Here is a 16,459-nt window from a genome sequence, read left to right on the forward strand (position 1 = left end):
GAGAGAATTTCAAATTATATTCTAAATTTAACCGTAAGCCAGTGTAGTGAAGCTAATACAGGAGAAATGTGGTCTGTTTTCCTGGTTCTTGTCAGGACACGCGCAGCAGCATTTTGGACAAGCTGCAGAGTGTTTAAAGACTTACTGCCGGAGCCTGATAATGAGGAATTCCAATAATCAAGTCTGGATGTAGCAGAGGCACGGGCTAGTTTCTCTGCATCTTTTTGAAAAAAGGACGTGTCAGATTTATTAAGTTGTTACGTAAGTGAAAGAATGCAATCTTAGATATTAGTTTGAAGGGAGAATCAAAGGATAAATCGGAATCAAAGATGACTCCCAAATTCCTGACCGTTTTACTGAAAGCGAGGGCAATGTCATTTAGTGCAGCTATATAATTAGATATTGTATCTCTGAGGTGTTTATGGCCTAGTATTAGAATCTCTGTTTTTATTAATAAGAGATAGTTGAGGGTCATCCAGTTTTTATGTCCTTGAAACTTGCTTGAAGTTTAGTTAATTGATTACTCTGTTCTGTTTTTTTTGATGATTTAACTGGGTGTCATCCACAAAGCAGTGGATATTTAAAGTGTGTGTCATGATAATGTTTCCTAGCAGAAAGGTATATAATGAAAATAGAATTGGGCCGAGCATAGAACCCGGAGGGAAACCGTGGTTTACGGTGGTGCGCACAGATGACTCATCATTAATTTGCACAAATTGGATAGGTTTGGGGCGGTTCCTTTAATGCCAATTAACTGTTCCAGTTTATATAATAATATGTGATGATCAATAGTGTTGAACGCTGCACTAAGATATAACAGGACGAGGAGAGACACAAGCTCTTGATCTGAAGCTATTAGAAGGTCATTAGTGACTTTTGCAGAGGCTGTCTCCGTGCTAGGATGAGCTCTAAACCCTGACTGAAGAGATGTGAAGCAGATAAATGTCCTCAAGTCTCATCAACGATTGCAAACTATACACAGAGGGCTCAGTTGTACCGTAGCTAACAACAATTTCACAAGGTCATTATTTCTTCTATGAATTTCACAATTTACAACAAGTAAAAGGAAAATATGAGTAAGTACGGAAAACCCATGAAGTTTACAAAGGGTCCTTACTTATTTATTCCATGCAAAAGAGTTTTGTGCATATCTCACACATTGCATAAGGGTATCAGATCAAACAATAAGTCTAATGAGAGCTGTTTCCTGCAGTGGTGCAGAGTCTATGTCCTTGCTGTTGGTTTGTGTGAACATGCTTTTATGTATTCAGCTGAAATAATCTCTTCAACCTCGTGCCTGTGTGTGTATTTGTCTGTTCTTGTCCTTTCCCAGACCGAGATGAACATGTACAAGGACGTGTGTTATTACATGCTCTTTGCCCTGGCTGCATATGGCTGGCCCATGTACCTTATGAGGAAGCCTGCCTGTGGGCTGTGCCGCCTCGCCAGCTCCTGCCCGTAAGCACTCAAACACACACCCGCACACGTTTGATCTATTTGGCTTATGTGTCTCTTGAGCCTCTCCAGTGCTGAGCAAATTTCACATGCGTCAACACTTGCCAAGTGATAATCCACTGAGACCGTACCACTCTGGTTGGACCCACTCACTGACACAACAATGCTGAATTAATTACACGCTCCTAGCGAGATGCCTGCACTGGGATATTCCTTCTTACCTTTTCACTGTATATATGTCTCTTGTATGTGTTCCACCTACAGTTCCACACATAAATCTGACATTTATTATCCTGTCTCATTCCAGATGCACATCAGTGTCAGGCTCTCGATTGTCTCAGTCTGTGACAGTGGAAGAAGACAATTGTTGCGGCTGTAATGTCTTGGCCATACGCAGACACTTCCTGGATCGGGACCTGAAGCAGGTTCACATTGTCTACACTTCGTGCCACGATGCTGTGAGTAGTCCGACAACAAGCTAACGGGCATTCAGAGGTGTTTGGGTTTTATTTCCCAAATAAACCAATGGATAGGTTCTGCGTTTCAGTTTAACAGCATCAGGCATAGGTCCATTTCTTTATTTGCATAACACAGTGTCCTGGAGCCCTGGCTTTATTTGTAGTTTTGGGCGTCATTCGTATCGGTTTTGATAACACTTTACTCACCAGTTTAGTTTCTGAGATATGGAGAGCTGAGTGAGAGCTGTATCCACATCCTTGGCAAAAAGTCAAGTGTGTTCTCTGTGGGTGTTGGATTCTGCCAAGGCTGTGCTATGTCAAACTGTTTGTGATCACCATGATCAGACATCTTAAGGTGGAGGGGAGGTGGGAGGGACAGCGATCACTTTGGAGATAGCAGGTTTTTATTTCTGCTATTTAATTATGAAGCAGGGCTGGTTTGGGGTACATAGTTCAGTCATGTGAATGCATTACAAAAGTGTCACTGCGGCATGGCACACTATGGGAGACCCCCCCCTTCCGTAGAGATGGGGACAAATACTTTTGTCGTTGCAATGACTGTTTAATTGTGAAGAGGATGGTTATGTTGAGGACAAGTTTTAAACCTATGTGACTTTGCAGTTGTCTTGTCCACTTTGTTTCAGAGAGCATTTCCATAGTGTTTCTAACTGCTATTACTGCTTTCATAAAGATTAGATCCCATTCCGTTTCTCAGCTATGATATAGATTGAGTAAAACACCCAGTAGCAGTAATAAGTAGATGGTTTTGTTACTTATTGATGGATTACAATTAATATATGATGCCGACTTAGTCTGTTTTGAACTCTCTACTGTCCCTTGCTTCCAACCTCCGTCCTCACTTTCTTAGCTTCCTTAGACAACACAACTCTTTCATTTACTGGGTAGAGTTTCCACAGTTTCTCTCTTAATTCCACCATTTGCTATTTCCGCTACCTGGGTCAAGCTACTAGCAGCGACCAGGGAAAAACAAAGTGACATCCTCCTCCCCCTCTATGATAAGTTAAGCCCTCATTTCTCAGGAGATGTCGAGCCTGGTGGCAGATAGAATAGCATTTTCTTCCTAATAATAAGTTAAAGACAAAAACCTTTTCTATCTCCATTGAATTTAATAATTCATTTTATGTAGAATTTCATCAGTCACAATCGCGATTCGCACTCGAGCCACAATGTGGATGATCTGTAAAACGGAGCACCTCTTATTTAGGTCAGCCAACACTGAGCTTCCATCTATAAATTCCTCTCATAAAGTGACGTATGAATTTGAGTGCACTGTGTCAAGCTGAGACATGTATGATGACAAAGACTGCAAAGTGCTTACCTTGCTCGGCTGCAAATGAAACCATCAAGTACTTGTCCACTCTTCCCCACGTTCACACATCTTCCTCACTTTACAAACTGTTAACTGTCAGCTCTGCATCTTCCCAACAGGTTTATGAGACTCCATTCTTTGTGGCAGTGGATCACGCGAAAAAGAAGGTTGTCATCAGTATCAGGGGGACACTGTCGCCAAAGGTGAGTTTCAGCTTTGTATGATAAAATGTTTTCATCCCTCTCTAAACGTAAAATTCCGTTTTACGTGGGGAAATCTTTCTTAAATTCCCCTTTTTCTCTTTATCTGATTGGGTTCTCTGTTTCAAGCTATCTTTTTCTATTTGTTTAAATTTGTGTTGTGTGCTCCAGGACGCCTTGACTGATCTGACGGGGGACTCTGAACGTTTACCTCTAGAGGAACAGCATGGCACTTGGCTCGGCCACAAGGTGAGACCTTGTCTCCTGACATTTTAGTCTTTAAATTTCTTTGTATCCTAAACTCTAAAGGGCATTTCAGATGTTAATGGTACAATAATTGTTGAATAAGAAATTAATAATGTATATTTCCTGTCCATGCTTCGTTCCCTATAACCTTCCTCCCTTCCACTGAATCTCTTTTTTTTTTTCCCTTTCTCTCTCAGGGGATGGTTTACTCAGCAGAATACATTAAGAAGAAACTGGAACAGGAAATGATCTTGTCACAAGCCTTTGGAAGAGACCTGGTACATGACTCAGAGTGCTGAATAGAGAATGACAGGATTGATGATTTACACTTTCTATAATTTGTACTGGGAATTTTGTATTGACACCACTTAATTCAGTGATCCATACTTACACTAACCCTAACCCCACCACATATAAAGAATGCTACTGAAAGCAAGAGCTTGTGTTAACTGTGTGCTGTTATGAGTATAATGACTCTGACTGTCCCTCACAGAACAAGGGCACCATGCACTACGGGCTGGTGATAGTCGGGCATTCTCTTGGTGCAGGCACTGCTGCTATCCTCTCCTTCCTGCTGAGACCTGAGTACCCCACACTTCACTGCTACTCTTACTCCCCACCCGGTGGCCTTCTTAGGTGAGTCAGTGTGCATGCGTGTGTGCGTGTGTGCTATCAAAGAAAAGATCAGTCATCCTGTTTGAGTAAGTTGTGCAGGAAGTTTTAAAAGCCTTTCACACATGAATCCCATGTTTGTGTATATAAATCCAGCAAGGTCTCAATGTCTTTACTGGAGACCTGGCTGTGTTTCTGTTGCTCAGTACGAAACCTCAGATTTATACCAGTTATAGTATTTGACTTGTTGTGCTTTACTACTTCAGAAATGCATGGCCATTATAAATATCTTAAAGCGAGGCCAAGTAGTGAGTTTTTTTTACCCATTCCATCAATCTGAAAGGAGAATGGTGTATCCTTAGATGTCACACAGAGTTAGTTTTCTAAAAATGGCTTCTTTATGTTAAAGGGAATTAAGTGTGTAAAGTAAAGGGATGTAAATTATGCATTACCCTGAAAAGACATTTGGACCCATAAGCTGTGTTTTGCACTTTCATTTATCTTTTCCTCATAATAGATTAGTTAATTTATGGTCCAGTGATTGAGTTCATTAACATTTTGTCTGACTTCACTGGAATGATATCCAAAACTCTACAGTACAGCTGTCTGCGCTGTTAACTGTGATTGCTATTCAAGTCATGCTGAGAGTCTGTACCAACTGCTGCAGTGCACATTTGCTGTTTCATTAAAATCAAGTCAAGGATCTTTTTCAGATTTTTGTCGGAAGATAAACGGGTGACAGAGAAAATGAGTGCAGAGCATCATATATTTATATGCCTCATGCTTCTATACAGGACACAAGGGATTGGAATATTAAGCAGCACTCACTCTCCACCACTACCATCCAACACTAAATGAATGTGTTTTAAAATAATGTTTTAGATTGTAAAATCTATGGCAAGGAGCCCTGAAGCCAATCTCCTGGAAACAGCACTTAATGTTTTTTTTTTCAAACTTTTAAGTAATCAGCAATCTTCTACTCTGTACAGTACATAAGTGAAGAAGGTTAATCTTTTTACAAAAACTGTTGTCAAGTTTATCCCAAAGGTGTGTAACGTCTCTGATCGTTATCAGATGATTTATAAGTAGCATCCTTTCACTTGAATGTAGTAGTTGCACTAAGCTGAAAAGATCCCTCCTTAGAGGAAAACACTAGCTACAATAGATGCACGTTGTTTGCTGTGATTTGAATGTATGCTCTGGCCTCAAATGTGTATTCATTGCTCCACTGAATACCATACAAATTTTCCTAATTAGTCTTTGCATTCCTCCACTGAGCTGTTCATTTATGCTAACATTGCTCAATGGGATCTTTGCATCTTGTTTACAGTTCTTTACTTGTGTACAGACACAACTTTGGCCTTGTTCATATTAACATCCACACTGGCGGATCTGTTCATAAGTGGACAGTGTTGAGTTTATATCTTGCATGAAAATGGAATCCTGAATTTGTCTCTTGTGACCACTTGTGATCAGATCTCATTTCCCCGCTCTATATTCAAATACACATTTGTCATTAATGTTCACAAAGACCAAATTAAGCTTTTTTTCTCCCAAGTGTCCATGAAGAAAGATTTGACCCATTTAAAAAAACGCATTTGATTCATGATGAAAATAGCGGATCAGAGGACTACAGCTGAGAAGTGGACTTCCTTTTATTTGAATTTTGTCTGAGTACTAACCACTTGTGATCAGATCACAAGTGGTTAGTACTCAGACAAAAGTCCAATGTAATACCAAGCCCTAGGAAGGATAAAAGCAAATGTGAGATGCTTTGAACCTCTCTCCGTTTTTTTTTTGTGGTCCTTTTTCAAAAAGTAGGAATAATCGAACTGGCTCTCCTTTTTAAAGTCTGTGAGATCACATTTGTTTTCATCATCCACTCACGTGATAGCAATTGAGTTTTCATTTTTTTGTGAACTTGTACATAATCTAATAAGAAGCATTGGTCCAGTTTTTTACAAGGGCATAGTTTGATATCTTTTCAAAATTCAGTGACACGTATAATAAATCAGATATGATTATTGGCATCAGCTTATTTATGTTTAAAGCACTTTGAATATTTTTTTCCTTCTATTTGATGTGTTACCTTTGACTTTCAACCACTTGTAATGTTCACATGTTTGATCAGATTCTTTCTTATTCTTTTCTCAGCGAAGAGGCCATGGAGTACTCCAAAGAGTTTGTAACATCTGTGGTTTTGGGAAAAGACCTGGTACCAAGGTAACGGCTCTACTTCATCCAGTATTCTGTATAAACTTCACTTCACTGCTGCTCTACCACAGTAAAAGTATCTGGTCTCTCTCGTAGGCTTGGCCTTTCTCAGCTGGAGGGTTTCCGACGCCACCTTCTGGAGGTCTTACAGAAGAGTAACAAACCAAAGGTGAATTAAACTTGTGGTACTATATATAAGATGACAGGTAGAGACTTATGGTTTTATCCTAAACATATATAGTGATAAAATTGATTATACATTTTGCATTCTCACCTATCAACATAAAAAAACAGAACATCAAGCTTGTTTTGCATTTTTCAAATACTGCAATGAAAAATGTAATTGCCATACATTACATATACAGATGATGCATATACATTCAGATGTGTCATGATCTTATATACTGCATTTTCTTTGCCACAGTGGAGGATCATTGCGGGAGGCACTAAGTGTATCCCGAAATCAGAGCTTCCACTGGAGGATGATGATCCTCAGTCTCAGCCTGCGGCGGCGCCCCCCAGCAGTCGCCTGTGGCTCCACCCCAGTGACCTCAGCATTGCCCTCTCAGCCTCCACACCCCTCTACCTTCCTGGCAGAGTCATCCATGTAGTGCACAATCATCCCCCAGAGACATGGTGAGAAAATAGATTGGAATGCTGTTGGTAGTTTATAGCAATCAAATCCCAAAAATGCTCTTCTGGACTTTTGCGGTTCAGATTTGTTATTTTCGCAGATTCCACAAGTGAGATCAGTTACGCGTAATTGGTGCTTGAAGCTTGTCTTTTTACAGAGCATTCACTTTTCATCAGTACACTGTGTTTCTCACGGAATTAATTATATCTATGGCGGAAACAGGAGTGCACGTGCACACACTCGAAGGTCTCAGCTCTCAGTCCCACTCGTAACAGATTCCGAGGGACAGGTACACAGACTAAAGTGTGAAAGATAAGTTCTCACATGAGAGAGGAATTGCATTGATGCCACACATTTCTTCTTCCTGTTTTTTACTGTCCTTTGAGTCCTTCTATAGTTTATATATATATATGGTATATATTTTGTTTTTCTAAAATAAGCAAATTTGTAAAATCCTGGTATCCCACTCATTGTGATATGAAATCTTGAATTATTAACCTCCCACATGTTTTCTGTGTTGTAACTGAGGGAGGTTGCTGCTAAGTCGACATGTGTGTTCAATTCTTTCCCCCTTGTGACTGACAGGCTGTCTCTCTCTCTTTGCTTCTCTGTAGCTGTGGCCAGGAGGAGCCGACCTACTCGGCTCTGTGGGGGGACAACAAGGCCTTCGATGAGGTCATCATATCCCCAGCCATGCTTAATGAGCACATGCCCCACATGGTGATAGAGGGCCTTAACAAGGTTTGTTTTATCTGTGTGCGTGCACATGGATTTGGTGGTGGGGTGTTTGAAGCTGCGGTGAAGTGGCTTTTTAATTCATTCCTGATTTCGAACTCCGGGTGACTGAAATGATGGATGACGAGTGAGTGAGTGTTTGAAGGATCTTAAAATAAAAAAAATGTATTCTCTGCAATGGTTCATAAAGGGGGATAACGCTGTTTAAACTCTACATAGACAAACAAATTAAGTCATTTTCAATAAAATACCCTCAGCATTCAGTGGTTATATAAATATGCTTATATAAATATTATAAAACTATCTATGTTTTTCCACATTTGGCAGATATTTAAATCTCATCATTAAATTGTGCAGTAGAGCTTCAAACAAAGCCTTATACAAGGGATATTCACCATTTGGTCCTATATTCTAAAAAGAAAAGTTGGATCATGAATGAACTTTCTAAAAATTAAAAAGAGTGATGTATTTCATTGTACTAAAAAAAACACACACATTACAAAGGCAAACAACAAAGTTTTGAAAAACAGTGTTATTCCCCTTAGTTGATGAAGGGCAAATTCTTTTTGTGGCATTTGGACGATTGATGCATGTGATCCTGAACCTACAACTTAACACATTTAGTTTGTTTTCTCAACACTGCATGGGAACTGGTCACTGCTGGTTGGTTTCTCGGTCTCCTCTGGTATTTATGAGCACTATTCTTCATGAACATTAAACATGTGATGTGATAACAGGCTTTTTCTACGTTTGCATGTGACGGATCCGCTGTGGGGACTGCACTCTCTTGTGGCTGCGGAGTTGACGTTTTCTTTCCTCCCTGTGTGCACTGTGTGTGTCTGTGTCTGCTGTGCCTAGTCTGTAGTGTGATACCTCTGGTGTTTCTGCAGGTACTGGAACCCTTTTGTCCCCTGTCTGAGCAGCAACACTCAGAACCAGAGGAACTGGATGTCAATCAACCTGCCTGCAGTACCACAGTGTTCATACCCTCGCAAACAGAATTAAACTCTAGTCTTCTTCCCTCTGAGTCTTCCTCTCCCAACCACAAAGACCAGTCCTGCACTACCTCCCTCATAGAGACTGAGGCCCCCTCCGTCTCTCCGATCCCCGCTGCTCTTCCCCCGTTTTTAGATGCAGATTCCACTGTTCCTCCTCCTCCTCCTCTGTCAGACTCTACCTCTGCCTCACAGCCGTGCTCAGTGTCTGTTCCCCCTGTTTCTAGCAGTCCCTGTGACTCCCACTTGGAAGCACTTTCAACTGTAGATGATTCATCCATTCCACCACAGACCCAATCGAACCCCACCGAGACTCACCCCTGTGTGGATGTGCCTGTTCCCTCCCCTTCTGAAATCCTATTTGAGTCTAACTCTGCTCCTCTCAAGATAACATCCCACAGCTCTCTGCAAAAAGAGGAGCTCTGTAGTTTACAAGTGCCCAACCATTCTTCTGATTCCGTTGTGTAGACTCAATGACACTCAGTATTAGACCTTACCTTCATTAGCCACGATGCATTACACAGTTATTAGTTTAAATGTCTGTTATAGGCATCATTCACTCATAGTTGAAAATGTTCACTGCCACTGTTTATCCTTTGTGTAAGTGGTGAGGTTAAATGAAGCTACTTTCTTTTCTCCTGTTAATGAGATTCTCGTTAACTCATCCCTTCATTCTTCTCCTCTCATAGCTGCAGTACATTTGGTCAAGTGTAGTTGCCTGAACTTGCTAACCCCCGTTCCTCGCGCTAACAAGTTTTCTTTGTATTCGCAGTGTTTCCATGTAACCTTGTTCTTCCACATTAACTGCTCTTTCTTTCTGTCTTGCCTGGGCTCTTCAGCAGCAGCCGCTCTACTCACTACATTTATTTCCCCTTTTTGCTATTTGAAAGCACATATTCAGCCTTTCCTCAATTATAATCCCCTCAAGCTATTTCCATTTAATCACCATCAGCAGATGGAGGAACACAGGGGCACAAATGTGTAAATATGGAGTGTGCTGTAAGCTGCTCCATTACTCTGCAAAATTGCTGCTCACTGCGTCTGACATATTTCAGATTTCTAATTTCCTCTAATTCTGGACTCTGCTCAGTGGACATCTGTTTTTATTCAGACTCAGAAAACTGGAATTATAGTTTTAAGTTCTCTTCTGATACACTATCTATTGTATAATGCAGAACTCCAAGTATAAGCTGCATGTATACACCTCCATTCATGAGTCTGCAGTCTCATTGTGTTCTGATTAGTTTTTCTGTGATAAATTGTTGATTGTTGTGCCTAAAACTGTAGGCGATATGTTTGGTATTTATTGATACCAAGGTTGTGCTGTGGTTAATAAACTGCAGCAGCCGTGTCCGCGTATCACACTCACCCATGTAACACTGTCATGTTCTCATTTGTGAGCCATAACCATCAGCATAACCCAGACATGATAAACATGTTTATTTAATGCCATATTTTGTATTGACTTTGTTTACATTCAGTCCTGCCATGTTGCCATGCTTGTGTTCCATTGTCATGTCCATAATATGTCGTTTTATGTGTTGTCTTGTTACACTGGCTTTTATGCATCAATGTGCGTCCAGTTCATTAAAGTTAACCAAATTTAACCAAATACATGTAACTGTGTGCTGATGTGATTTGCAGTTTTGTGTTTTCTCACATTTTTAACCATTAACACAACACAGTTGCTTTGCGGGTGGCTTCATAATGTTTTTCTTGAATGTTATTGAAGTTCCATATACAGCTCTGGTCAGGTTTATTTATCATACTGTAGGTCTTGCATAGTTCTTGCTCATGCATCATGACTCCATTGTGGGTGTTTAATGTCAGCTGGAGTAGGTGTAAGCTCACCTTTAGATCACACTTACATTTATCTGAACTACACTGTGCTTCTTTACACTACAATAATAGATGTAATCATAGCTGCTGGTAAATATTGAGGTTGTGGTTTCCTTGAAAAATATAATTGAAAAAAGTTGTGTGAGCTAATACTTAACTATAGCTTCTCTTTCTTGCATTTATGGAGCATGTAGCAGATAAACGACATGGATATGGATAAAGACTTAATTAATTATTACTGAATTATGTATTGATATTTAGATTTAGCTACACCTTTTTAAAGAGCATTTTAATATGTGTCTCGTAATATTAAATTTGGAATCCTGTATGTTTATTTTAAAACAAACTATTCAAATATTGAGATAAAGTTAATGGGGTTAATTGTTTAAATAAGCTGTTAAGCAACAGTTTCTTAAATGCCTTTTGTTCTTTTGGTGTAACACAATGTTAAGTTACAACATTTGGATGGGGAGATTTTTATCCACTTAGATTTGAGCTTGCACATCTTTCTCTATCTAATAACTATTCTATTGATGTTTATTCCAAACACCATTATACTTCCTCCAAGCTGCTTTACTCTCCTCGTACCCGTTTCTATGAAGTCATGTGTCTGTGTGTACCTTTGTGCTTACCACAGGTGCTGGAGAACTACAACAAAGGGAAAACGGCTTTGCTGTCGGCAGCCAAGATCATGGTGAGCCCCACAGAAGTGGACTTGAATCCAGAGACGATATTCATGGATGCAACGGCGACCTCTCAGCAGCCGACGCCTATAGCCCACCACCGCAGGAACAGCAGTGTTCGGTTAGTACAGCAGGAAACCCTGTGGGCGCCTAAAAGAATATATGAAATATTTTTGTTTGATCCTCTGTGTATTTAGTTTCGCCTTGGACTTAAAATACATTGGAGGAAACCTCTACCTAAACTGTAGGGCTAGCCATGGGGACATTTCAAATTTTTTGCCAGCACTAAACAATACTACTGCTACTAACTGCTTCTTTATTGTTTTTCTCAAAACCATCGTTTTCTGTCTGTTCATTTGGTTTCAAAAAAACAAAGACAGAAACCAATGTTACGGTAAGCAAAGCATGCTATTACTAATTGTTGCATAATGTCCTCACTTCTCTCATGCATGCACGCTGTGTGACCCCAGAGCAGTTGCAACGTATGGTAGTATTCAGTTCCCCTTTAATCACTTTCCAAAGTCACTGTGAACACCTGCTAGTATTTGATTTACGATCTTTTCTCACCTGTAGTGAATGCCAACCCAGGAGAGTATGTGCGCTCGGTTAAACTCCCAGTCTCTCCCTTTTCTTCCTTCTATGTAATGTTAAACTGGTGTTCACCTCGTCTGTAGAATCTAGGTGTGGTTTCAACACTAACCCTTTCCCGTTGCTCCCTTTTTAACCCTCTGTAAGTTGTTTTGACTCATATTTTCCTGTGTGTCTTGTGTTTCGAATCCCCTCTCCCCTCATCTCCCTGTCACCACTCTCCAAACCATTCTTCTCCTCTCCTCTAGTTCATGTGCCCAGTCTGAAATATCTCTGGATGGTTTCTCTGAGTGCCCACCTGCCCCAGTGCCTGTAGTGCTGCGTGGAGCTCGGGAGCGCCTGACGGTGGAGCTGAGGGACCGGAAAGCGCCGCTGGCTGTCATGGAGAGTCTCTCAGACGCCGAATCCCTCTACAGCTTGGATTCTCGACGCTCCTCGGCTGCGCTAAGGGGGTCGCCAATGCTTAGTTGCCTCCCGTTCCCTTTGGATGCTCCGATTCCGGAGGAGAACCCGTCTCTCAGCTCCCGCACTGAGCTGCTGGCCGCTGACTGCCTCTGCCCGGACACCCCCGAGCATATGGGCGAGGTCGGGCCCTTCTTTACCCCACTGGAATCCAGATCCAACTCGGATTACCCCATGGGGCTGTCTCCGGCCACACCTCGCTACGGTGGACTACGCTCTCCAACCCTGCTAAACCAGAGTGCTTTGGCTCAGCCTTTCAAGCCAGAGCTCAACGCCAACCCAACAATGCTTCCTGATGAAGATCACCACCGGATTCCTGGTGTGTACAGCCCAGGCAGCACTCCCAACACTCCCCTCAGCCCTCAGATTGGTTCTAGACCAGTGGATGGAGACATGGAAGGCTGGGAGCTGGAGATAGCAAAGAAACAATTAAGTGCAGAGACCAGACCGGGAGCAGCTTCTACTCCTGGGAACCAACTATCCAATGGGAACCCCAGCCAGGCAGTGCTGGAGTTCGCCCAGTACTTAGACTCTCTATTCAGACTGGACGGCAGCAGCTCACCGCCTCTGGAGTTGTCCGACGGGGAGTCAGAGTCAGGCCGAGGCTCCTTCGGGCAGGGCGAGGGTGGACAGCAGTTTGACGACAAACAACTTCTGGCCAGAGCAACACTGGAGCCGAACCTAGTCCCCAAACCTCCACGCACTTTCGCTGGATCTGCCGATCCCTCTTCAGGCATCTCTTTGTCGCCCTCCTTCCCTCTCTCTTCGTCTGAGGAGCTCAACGACCTCTCCCCCGGCGAGGGCGTCTTGCCGGCCATAGACTTGCTACGAACATCCCCCCCTTGCCACTGCCCCGAAGAGAACACACTGTCCTCTATGGTGTAGTGTGCTTCTAAGTGCAGGCGTCCAAATTTGAGAACATATCACAGTACATGCATGCAAAAGAATGCAGTCACTTATCAGAGATTCAATGACAGAACTTGACTCTATCAACCCACAAACTCCCTTTGAAGGCTGTTTATAGCATTTTCACACTATTGCAATGACTAAGGAAAAAGAAAAGATACCTCTCTCTGCATGCCAGGGGGCTGTGCTGCTTTTGGGTGAATATAAATAACTGTAGCTTCACCATGCCATTCCAAAACAATGCTGTCCCACCCAAGTAGGGACACGTCGGCGTTACATCACTTCCCTGACTTAAGAAAATCAAAGGGAGAAAAAGTTACCTGAGCAGGGATTCAACAATAAAACTAACACTGTAGAATAGGATATCATAGGCACATCATCGGGATTGATGTACTGTTCAACTTCCTGCTCCCTCAGCAGCTACGGAAAAAATGTGTCCGGTTTTTATTTCATTTTGTTTCGTTTTTTAATTTTTTAATCAGGAATGTGAAAAATGGACATTGTCAATAAGTAGAGGTGAAAAGACATTATGAAATGTTCCTCAGGTCTGTAAAGAATATTACAGTTTGAGAAAGTGAGTATGTGTGTTACATTGGTGAGAATTCATGTGTCTTAAAAAGTTTCAGTGATTGTGACAAAGTTATTACAGACGCCTATGGATGTTTATGAGTCTTTTGGTTACTCTTTATAGTGCATGACTTTTTTTTTATTTGAGGAGAAATTGTCACTAAGCCACTTAGATTGACATGTGTGTACTCTTGCACACATCATATTGCTCAATTTACCCCCTTTGCCAAAAAAAAAAATGAATACATCGTATTGCCAAAATGTATTTAAGAGATGTAATTTTGTATATGTATATGAATATTGCTTTATTTAAACACAAGCTAAGTACATTATCTCCTCCCATTGCCACACTGATGGTTCCCATGTAGACTGTTACAGAGCAGCACCACCGAAGAGATGTCACCCTGACCTGAAAACACTGCCATGGCTTTGATTTTGAAAACACGACGTCTGAACCAATAAGGAACTTGCTAACAGTCCTAGCCTCATAACTACTGTACCTTTATATCTTTGAAGCACTCTTAGCCATGTACCGATGTCAGGGTCTGCATGCTCTACGCATTTCAGAGTAGCATGGCTGGTATAAAATAGGTTTTTGTCATTAAGTCACAGCAGATAAGCTCTAAACATCTTTTTCTTAGAGGCCCACGGTCAGCAGACGGGACCAAACTGTGTATCCTAAAACGTTTCCCGGGATAAACCTCTCGTTCTCAAGGTGCTCTCCGTCATCTTGGATATAAAGGTGTTTGCTTCCCTTTAAATCTGGTTCATCTCAAACATCTTTTGAGGTGAATATGCCAATTCTAAACACTGTATGTGGTGTACAATCTTCCATATCACTCTGGGTGTAAACAGGAGGCTCGAGGTTTGCATTATTTATTACTGTTACTGTTTTTATCACTTTTCTTGCTGTATTTGATGGTATTATTATCCTTATTGCGCTTTCAGCAGAACGGTTTGATGTCAGTGGTTCTTATCTCATTTTTGGGACAGTGTGGGGAACTTTTTTTTAAGACTTTCCCAAATGTAAAGGAGTAAATATATTTCAGCTTTTTTTTCTGTCTGAGTGGAAAGATATGTGACATTCTGCCATGGCATGGTGACAATATGCTCTTTTTTTTTTAATTTGTTCTAGTTTTTTTTTTTACAAATCTTTCATAGTGGTGTGAGACTTGCTGCCGAGTTACTCACAGCAGACCACTCGAACCAGTTTACAGCCCGACACTAACCATCAAGCCAGTCCCAGTCGTCTCTCCATAGACACACTCAGGCTGGGTCGGGCATTTCCTACGTTCAGTAGCTTAGCTTGAAGCCGGTCATATAACACTTAACACTGCTGAAAGACAGCACTATAATACTTTCCACCATAATGTGTACAGCACCATCTTCTACGTGTAATTATTTATGCAGATGTCTAAGAAAATATGAATTCAAATAGTCATGTAGAAAATAACTATATAACAATAAGGAGATAATGACTATGTTAAAAGATACCAGTATTGATATATATGAGAAGAAAATATTTCATTTGAGAAAAGTTATTTATTCAAATTATTGGCAGATTTACAAATTGGTCTATACTGAAAGAGAAATAAGTCAACTCTGTCTTGTCCATGTTAATCTGGTTTGCTTCCCTTCCTTTCCCGCCCCACAACGAGAATGTATTTAACCCCTTCCCCTGCCTGTAATAAACTACAAACTATGAAAATAAATATGAAGCTGTCACATTTCTTTCAGAATGAACGACTAATATACTGTATAATATATTTATTTTGTAGTTCATTTCAGGCTTTTCCAGGTCCTTCTTATATGTTATTTATGAATGTGCGTAATCAATGTTCTGTTGAGTTATTTAAAATAATATTCTGAATTTTACTGGCACATTTAGGCAGAAAATGACTCATTCTATTTGACTTGGCTCTTGTGTGAAAGCAAATGGTTTTAAGCTAATGGATTTTGATGCCAAGTACTCTCTGATATAGGGACGGACTTTTGCCAAATGCACTCATCCTGAAAAAGTGTGTGCTCTAGGTTTGATATAGAGAATGGGCGTCTTCAGTTTTAGAAGTGCTGAGTGTGGACGGATTTTGAGTAAAGATGTCACGAGCTGTTCACAGCTATATTTAAACCCAAAGTGTAGGTGCAGTGTGTTATGAGTGTACTGTAGGTCTGCCAGAGATCAACATCTACTTTTGAGCCTTGTGAACAAAGTTATAAAGATGTATATCTGATAAAACTAGTGACGCACATTGGTCTTATATAGTTATGTTTTAATCCATCCAATAGAGACACAGACGGCAAATCTGATCTGTATTTGGCACTGGAAAAAAAATGTGGCTACTTATTGCCCAAGAAGCAACCGCAATTGCATCATCTTTTTCACTTGGAATTTGTTTTTTCAAACTTCATTAGAATTTCTGTATTTCTCAGTGTGGCTGAAATTGCTACAACTTTGAAGCATCTCCACCACAGATGAGGAAGTCTAGGTTTCTTTGTTTATCTCAGTAGAGGAAGAGGATTGTTAACAAAGAGCAC

At 41.0% G+C, this 16,459-nt stretch overlaps 1 protein-coding gene across 4 annotated transcripts in view; it reads left to right on the top strand.

Moving 5' to 3' along the window:
* Positions 1-15,636, top strand: part of dagla (diacylglycerol lipase, alpha) — a 35,203-nt gene extending 19,567 nt beyond the window's left edge. For 2 of the 4 annotated variants that reach the window (XM_062384769.1, XM_062384786.1), the window contains exons 9-21: positions 1,334-1,458; positions 1,763-1,913; positions 3,363-3,446; positions 3,615-3,692; positions 3,887-3,967; positions 4,183-4,325; positions 6,456-6,524; positions 6,612-6,684; positions 6,940-7,151; positions 7,764-7,890; positions 11,356-11,522; positions 11,778-11,795; positions 12,238-15,636. In XM_062384769.1, the coding sequence (XP_062240753.1) occupies positions 1,334-1,458; positions 1,763-1,913; positions 3,363-3,446; positions 3,615-3,692; positions 3,887-3,967; positions 4,183-4,325; positions 6,456-6,524; positions 6,612-6,684; positions 6,940-7,151; positions 7,764-7,890; positions 11,356-11,522; positions 11,778-11,795; positions 12,238-13,336 (2,427 nt within the window). In that variant the 3' untranslated portion in view covers positions 13,337-15,636. The remainder of the gene's footprint in view (positions 1-1,333; positions 1,459-1,762; positions 1,914-3,362; positions 3,447-3,614; positions 3,693-3,886; positions 3,968-4,182; positions 4,326-6,455; positions 6,525-6,611; positions 6,685-6,939; positions 7,152-7,763; positions 7,891-11,355; positions 11,523-11,777; positions 11,796-12,237) is intronic. The other 2 variants (XM_062384777.1, XM_062384794.1) reach the window with 1 other exon arrangement.
* Positions 15,637-16,459: the final 823 nt, after the last annotated feature.

The sequence above is a fragment of the Platichthys flesus genome, chromosome 1 (assembly GCF_949316205.1).
Source record: "Platichthys flesus chromosome 1, fPlaFle2.1, whole genome shotgun sequence".
Lineage (NCBI taxonomy): Eukaryota > Metazoa > Chordata > Actinopteri > Pleuronectiformes > Pleuronectidae > Platichthys > Platichthys flesus.